The sequence below is a fragment of the Penaeus japonicus genome, unplaced genomic scaffold, assembly GCF_977035675.1.
Source record: "Penaeus japonicus unplaced genomic scaffold, GWHDUDI00000001_assembly GWHDUDI00000015, whole genome shotgun sequence".
NCBI classification, from domain to species: Eukaryota; Metazoa; Arthropoda; class Malacostraca; order Decapoda; family Penaeidae; genus Penaeus; species Penaeus japonicus.
In genome coordinates this window covers 4473809-4481308 of record NW_028234417.1, presented here as the reverse complement: position 1 = coordinate 4481308, position 7500 = coordinate 4473809, and the positions used below count along the sequence as shown (strand labels likewise).

At 43.4% G+C, this 7500-nt stretch overlaps 1 protein-coding gene across 1 annotated transcript in view; it reads left to right on the top strand.

Annotated features, from left to right (window-relative positions):
• Window positions 1-4124, top strand: part of LOC122243017 (chitin deacetylase 7) — a 10492-nt gene extending 6368 nt beyond the window's left edge. The window contains exons 3-9 of the mRNA XM_086544377.1: window positions 1-24; window positions 465-480; window positions 753-862; window positions 1327-1387; window positions 1554-1669; window positions 2667-2843; window positions 3713-4124. The exon at window positions 1-24 is cut by the window's left edge and continues 75 nt beyond it. Of these exons, the coding sequence (XP_086400503.1) occupies window positions 1-24; window positions 465-480; window positions 753-862; window positions 1327-1387; window positions 1554-1669; window positions 2667-2843; window positions 3713-3989 (781 nt within the window). The 3' untranslated portion in view covers window positions 3990-4124. The remainder of the gene's footprint in view (window positions 25-464; window positions 481-752; window positions 863-1326; window positions 1388-1553; window positions 1670-2666; window positions 2844-3712) is intronic.
• The last annotated feature ends 3376 nt before the right edge of the window (window positions 4125-7500 follow it).

Sequence of the window (7500 nt, the reverse complement as noted above, 5' to 3'; positions counted from 1 at the left end):
TATGAGGGAGAATGGACCGTTGAAGTAAACCTGATCATTCCCTAGAGGGAGGAGGCCGAGGCCGACCTCAAGGTAGGTAGGAAGGAGGGAGTTGGGGGGAGGTGTGCCTGGCGGTCTATGGGAGTTGGGGGCAGAGGTGCCGGGCTTGGGCTTGGGAGTGGTCCGGTTGTAGTGTTCCTGGCGGGAATTTTCCTGATGGAGGGGCCGCTTGTTTCCTCTATGTAATGCGGTTCGTGCGGCGGGGACGCAGGGGCACGGTCGAGTGTCGGCGGGCGTGGCGAGTACGTAGGGGAGTGTTCTCTGGGCACGCGGCATGACGGGAGTTGCGGCGCGGGGGGGCCAGGTCTGAGGGCAAGGGCTAGGGCGTGGTGCCTATGTTAAGGGAAGAGGGAGGGCGAGGGAGAGGTAGAGTCAGATGAAAAGAGGGAAGGGGAGATGGTAGTGGGTGGATAAAAAGGGAGGAGGAGGGAAGAAATGAAAGCGGGAGAAGGAACGAAGAGAAGAGGGAAGGAAATCATTGAACGAAAGGGAAGAGGGAAGAGGTGAAAAGTGGGAGAGAGAGGGAGGAAGGGAACGAAGAAGGAAGGAATGGAAGATGGCTGGAAGAAAAAAGGAATGAAGGAAAGAAAAACCGCGAGAGACTGCAGTGTTTACATTTCTTTCAAAACAGAGAAAAAGGCAGAGGGAATGCTGCTCTAGCCATAAAACTTTCAATCCATCGTTAACAACCGCACGCATGCCTCTGTCCGCAGGGTTTCCGTGCTCCGTTCCTCGAGGTGGGAGGAAATGACATGTACCAGGCCCTCTACGACAGCGGATTCACCTACGACTGCTCGTGGCCTGCGCTGCAGTACACGAACTGGTGTGTGCCTTGTGCTTCTTGTTAGCAACTGTGGGGATGTGTGTATATATATATATATGTAAATATAAATTTAGGGATAAGGAGACTGGGGCAACCACACTTCACTCTGTGACTTTTGGCACGAGGCCCCTCCTGTTGTCCTACTTTTCCCCCCGCAAAGTTGACGACAGAAGTAAATTCCCATCAAGGCCTATCCTTAAGATCATAACACTTTCCAGAACTGCTATACGTCAACTATTTTAATTGATTTTGCATTTTGCAAATGATACAATTATTTTTTTTCAAAAGCAGAAAAAAATGTGTGCGTGTGTGTGTGTGTGTGTGTGTGTGTGTGTGTGTGTGTGTGTGTAGCTGTGGCTGTAACGTGACTGACGTCCTCAGTTCTTTTGATGCCCCGACTTTCAGTGTCGGCGCCCCCGTCTGTTGGTCCGTACTCGATTATAACCCGAACAATATTGTTGCAGGTACGGCGATGAGCCAAAGGGCGCATTGTTCCCTTACACGCTGGATTACCAGTCCCCTCAGGTGAGACTTGAAGAGGATACTTGCTCTTTCTCTCTATATCTATCTATCTATCTTTCTCAATGTGTATTTGTGCGTTCGCAAATGCGTCCATGCGTGTCTGAACTATGTGTATGCAGCTCTCAATCGCATCCCTCCTAAATCCACGTACTTATCTCTCCCGCCCTAGGATTGCACTGTGGGAAGGTGCCCCGACGCCCTCTTCCCCGGGATGTGGGTGGCGCCGATGCTCGACCTGAAGGACAACCGTGGAGAGGCGTGTGCCATGCTGGACGCCTGTCAAGGGTAAGCTTCAAAGGAGATCTTGACGCTTTATGGGGAGGTTTACATTCTTCTAATATGTATATATATATATATATATATATATATATATATATATATATATATATATACACACACAAACAACACCATCACACAACACACACACACACAATCACATACACACACACACAACACGACACACACACACACACACACACAACAAACACATATTATATAAATATATATATATATATCTAAAAATATAATATATATAATTATATTTAATAATAGCATCACACACACACAACACATACACCCACCCAAACGCCACGACACATCACACACACACTCATATATATATAATATATATATTATAATTTATTTTATACACACACACAAACACACACACACACAACACAACACATCAACACAGATATATATATATATATCTATAGACTAACATATAGATATATAATATATATATTATACAAGGACCACATACACACCCATACTACACACGCACGGCACATAAAATATGTGTGTGTGTGTGTGTGTGTGTGTGTGTGTGGTGTGTGTGTGTGCGTGTGTGTGTGTGTGTGTGGTGTGTGTGTGTGTGTGAGTGTTGTAGAGTGTGTGCATGTTGTGAGAGTGTGTGTGGTCTGTGTGTTTTCCTTCTTTTTTTCTCTTTTCATTCGTTCTTGCTTTGGTATTGCCATATACGTCCTTTCGGTGCCTCATATATTTGTTCATATTTTGCCAGTTGTAAATATCCCCCTCAGCCTCTCCACATCCCACCCCAAAGTTCGCCTCTACTGCCTACCAAAATTATTCAGTCTTATTGATTTAATGGTTCATATATCAGAAACCACACACGCTGTGGTTTTGATTTCATATCATACTATATCTTCCTTAGAATTAACCTTGAAACATAGTCATATAACAGGACTTTATCTATAACCATACAGGATTTTGTTTATTATCATTTTATCACCATTATCAATTTTTAAATATATTTTTTTAGAAACTACACGGACTGCGCCGACCAGATCTGCGAAGACAATGTGTTCGAGTTCCTGAGACGCAACTTCGAATACAACTACAAGGGAAACCGAGCTCCTTTCGGCGTATTCACTCACCACTCTTGGTTCCTCTTGGACGAAATCAACGAATCTGATGCACACACTAAGGGCTACTTGAGGTTCGTTTAACAGAAGTCAGAGTTTAGCACATTACAGTATTTACACGATACGAATGCGAGTGAATAGTTCCACAGGGCATGAGATAAGTACTTATTGCTCTTATATATATATCTTCATCAGAATTTAATCATATACATTGTGTTTCTTATTATTGTTGTAGCTTTCTTTATGTATATTTTCCTTTTGATTTCACATGTTTATCGGAAATAACCGCTTATAGACGCGATGGCTTCGTCTTGGGAAAATTCCTGACAGTATATTTAGGGGAAATTATTGCATATGCTAGCCAAAAGGACCAAGAAATGTACTTCTTGTAAGGTAGAATCATGAGAAATAAGCATGTTTCTCGTTCAGAGAACGGAAGTATCGATACCAAGTCGGGAAATAACCTAGATAACAATTTCTGTTCTTTTCAAAACTATCGGAGAAGTGCTGACGAAAGTCTTATGGCAAATGTGTTTGTTCTTTATTCACTGACATCTGTCTCATATATATATATATATATATATATATATATATATATATATATATATATATATAATATAAATATATATGTATAAATATATAAATATATATATATGTATATATATAAATATATATATATGTATATTATATATTTATCTTATTTATATATATATAGATATATGTTATATAGTATATGACATTATATATATATATAATATATATATTTTATATATTTTGTATGTATATATTATTATATATATATATATATATATATTTATATATATATGTATATGTATATATAAATATATATATTTATACATATATATATTCCTTTTTCGTTCCTTCGAATGCATTCTCATTCACCCATCAAATCAGTGCATTCATCCCGCTTTCGCCTGGCCAGGTTCCTGCAATACGTCAACTCCCTCCCTGACGTTTACATAGCGTCCATGAACCGCGTCTTAGAGTGGATGAAGGACCCCTACCCCGTCATGGACCTCGGCTCCCATCCTGCCTTCACCTGCGACTCCTTTGACCCCATCACAACCTGCCCTGACCCCAACACCTGCAACTATAAGGAAGGGCTCCCCGATCCCGGCCTGCAGGAGGTCGTAATGAACGTGTGCAGCCGCCCGTGCCCGCCCAAATTCCCATGGCTCGGCAACGTCGACGGCAACTAGGTAGTCCCCAAGACCCTCGGCCGATCCAGAGCTACTTGTCGCCATCATATCCGAGCAAGAAATGAATGATGGAATTGTAATAAAGGGATGAAACACTCACCTGGAGTTCGGGTGTGTACAGGTCGAAATATGAGATTTTTTTTTTTACTCCTGTGACCTTTATTTCCCTAATTTGTGAGATGGAGCACACACATACACACATACACACACACACACACACACACGCACACGCACGCACGCACACACACACACGCACGCACGCACGCTCCACAACAAATCACACCCCACATCGCTCGGGACGCTGCCACGCGCAATCACTCAAATCAACACACACCACACACACACAACTGTGTGTGGTTGGTTGTGGGTTGTGTGTGTTGGTTGGGGTTGTGATTGTAGTTGGGTTGTGGTGGTGTTGGGTGGGGGTGTGAAGTGTTGGGGTGTTTGTTGGTATGTAAGTATAATGGGTGTATGTGATGGGTGTGTGATATTTAGATTGGTGTGTTGTAGTAGTGTGAGATGGGGGTGTGGTGTGTGTTTTGGTGTTTGTGTGATGTGTGGATTTTGTGTTAGGTTGGTGGGGATGTGTTGTGTTGGTTTGGGTGTTTAGGGGTGTTGTGGGGTGTGTGTATGGTGGTAGTTGTGGTTGGGTGTGTTTTGGTTGTGGGTGTTGTGTGTGGTGGTTGTTTGTTGTTTGTGGTGTGTGTGGGTATGTGTGTGTGAGGTTGGTTGTGTTATGGTTTGTGGATGAGGTGTTGGAGGTGTGTTTTGATGGGGGGTTGGTTGGGTATTTTGTGTAGGTGTGATTTGTTTTGGTTTTTGTGTTTTTGTGTGTTGTTTTTTTGTTTGTTGTGTGGGGTGTTGTGTTTTGGGTGTGGGGTGGGGGTTGTTGGTTGTGGTGTGTTTGGGTTGTTATGGTGTGTTGTGTTGGGGTGGGGGTGTGTTTTGGGGTGGTTTTGTTTGGGGTTTTGAGTTGGTGTGGTGTTGTTGTTTGTGTTTTGGTGTGGTGGTTGGGGTTTTGGTTTGTGTTGGGTTTTATTGTTGTTGGTGGTGTGTGGTTGGTGTGAGGTGGTTTTTTGGTGTGGGGGTGGGTGTGGTGTGGTGGTGTGGTTTTTGTATGTATTTGGTGTGTGTGTTTGGTGTGGTTGTTGGTGTGTTTGTGTGTGGGTGTGTGTGGTGTGGTGTGTTTAGTGTGTTTTGTTTGTGGGTGTGGTGGGTGTGTGTTGTGTGTGTTTTGGTTGATGGTGGTTTGTGTGAAAGTGGGGTGTTGTGTGTATGTGGGTGTGTGTGTGTTTGTGTGTGTGTTGTGTTTTGTGGTGTTTATATATGTGGTGGGTGTGTGTTTGTTTTGTGGGTTGGGTGTTTGTGTGTAGGTGGTGTGTAGTTTTTTGGTGTTTGTGTGGTGTGGGTGGTGTGTGTTGGTATGGTTTGTTGTGTGTGTGGGTGTGGATGTGTAGGTGTGTTGTGGTGGGTATTGGTGTGTTGGGAGGGGTTGTGTGTGTGGTTAAGTGTGTTTGTGTGTGGGGTGTTGTGTTGTTTGTAGGTGGGTAGGTTTGTGTGTGGTTTTGGATGGTGTGTAAAATGTGGGGTGTGTGTGGTTGGTGTGGGGTGGTTGGGGTTGGTTTAAAATGGAGTGGTATTGTGGAGTTTGTATTGTGTGTATGTGGGTATTTTTGTGGGTGTTTGGTGTGTGTGTTTTGTGTTGTGGGTGTGTGTGTGTTGTTGTGTGGTTGTGTGTTGTTGTGTGTGTTGTTGTTTGTGTGTATGTGTGTGTGTGTGTTTGGTTGTGTGTGGTGTTGTTTGTGTGGTGTGTGTTGTGTGTGTTTGTTGTTGTTTTGTGTGTGGGGTTGTGTGGGTGTGGTTTTGTGTGTGTGTTTGGTTGTTGTTGTGGTTGTGTGTGGTGTGGTAGGGTGTGTTTGTGTGTGGTGTGTGGTGTGTGTGTGTTGTGTGTGTGTTTGTGTGTGTTGTTTGTGTGGTGTGTTGTGTGTGTGTGTGTTGTGTTGTTGGGGTGTGTGTGTGTGTGGTTGGTTGTGTTTGGTGGTTGTGTTGTTGTGTGTGTTGTGTGTGTGGTGTGTTGTGTGTGTGGGGTGGGTTGTATGTGTGTGTGTGGGTTTGTGGGGTGTGTTGTGTAGTGTGTGGGTGTGTGTTTTTATGATGTGGTGTTTTGTGTGTGGTTTTGTGGAGTGTGTGTGTGTGTGTGTGGGTGTGTATTGTGTGGTGTGTTGTTTGTGTTTGTGTGAGTGTGTGTGTGTGTTTTTGTTGTCTGTGGTTTGTGTTGTGTGTGTGTGTGTTGTGTTTGTGTTGTGTGTGGTGTTTGGTGTGTTATGTGTGGTTGTTGTGTGTGTTTGTTTGTGGTTGTGTTTTGTGGAGTGTGTGTGTATGTGTGTGTTGTTTCTGTGTGTGTATGTTTTTGTATGTTGGTGTATTTGGGTGTGTGTGTGTGTGTGGTGGTGTGTATGTGTTGTATGGGTGGTTAGTGTGTGTGTGTGTATGTGGTGGGTGTTTGTGTTGTTGTGTGGTGTGTGTGTTTGTTGTGTGTTTTGTGTAAGTGGGTGTGTGTTGTTGTGTTGGGGGTTTTGTGTGTGTGTGGTTGTTGTTTGTGTGTTTTGTGTGTGTGTTGTGGTTGGTGTGTGTTGTGGTGTGTGTGTGTGTGTGGGGTTGTGTTGTTTGGGTGTTGTGTTGTGTGTTGTGTTGTGTGTGGTTTTTAATTTGTGTTGTGTGTTGTGGGTGTGGTTAGTTTATTGTAGTGTGGGGGTGTGTGTTGTGTTTGGTGTAGTGTTGATGTATGGTGTGTGTGTTGATTTGTGTAGTGTGTTGTGTGTGATGTGTGGTGTGTGTGTTTGGGTTGTGTTTGTTAGTGTGGTGTGTATATAGAGATAGTTTTGTTGTGGGTGTGATATGTGGGGTTTGTAGTGGTGTTGTTTGTGTGTGTGTGTGAGTGATAGTGTGTGTGTGGTAGTGTGTGTGTGTATGTGTGTTGTGGTTGTTGTGTAAATTTGGTTGTGTGTTTTTTGAGGTGTGTGTTTTAATGTGTGTGTTGTTGTTGTGTGTGGTGTTTGTGTTGAAGAGTGTGTGTTGGTGTGTGTGTTTTTGTGTGTTTGGGTGTGTGTGTGTGTTGTGTTGTGGTTGTGTGGGGTGGGTGGTGTGTGTGTGTGTGTTGTGTGTTGTGTGTTGTTGTGTGTGTGTGTGTGTTTGGTTGTGTGTATGTTATGTGTAGTGTATTGTGTGGGTTGTTTGGTTGTTGTGTGTTGATGTTGTATTGTGTGTTGTGTGTGTGTGTGTTTGTGTGTGTTGGTGGGTGTGTGTTGTGTGTGGTGTTGTGTGTTAGTGTTTTGTGATTGGTGTTTTTTTTTGTGTGTGTGTGTGTGGTGTGTGTTGTGTTTGGATGTGTTTGTTGGGTGTTGTGTGTATGTTTTGTTTGTGGGTGTAAGGATTATGTGTGTGTGTGTGATGTGTTGTTTGTGTGTGTGTGTTGTGTGTGTGTGTGTTGTGTGTGTTGTGTGTGTGTTGG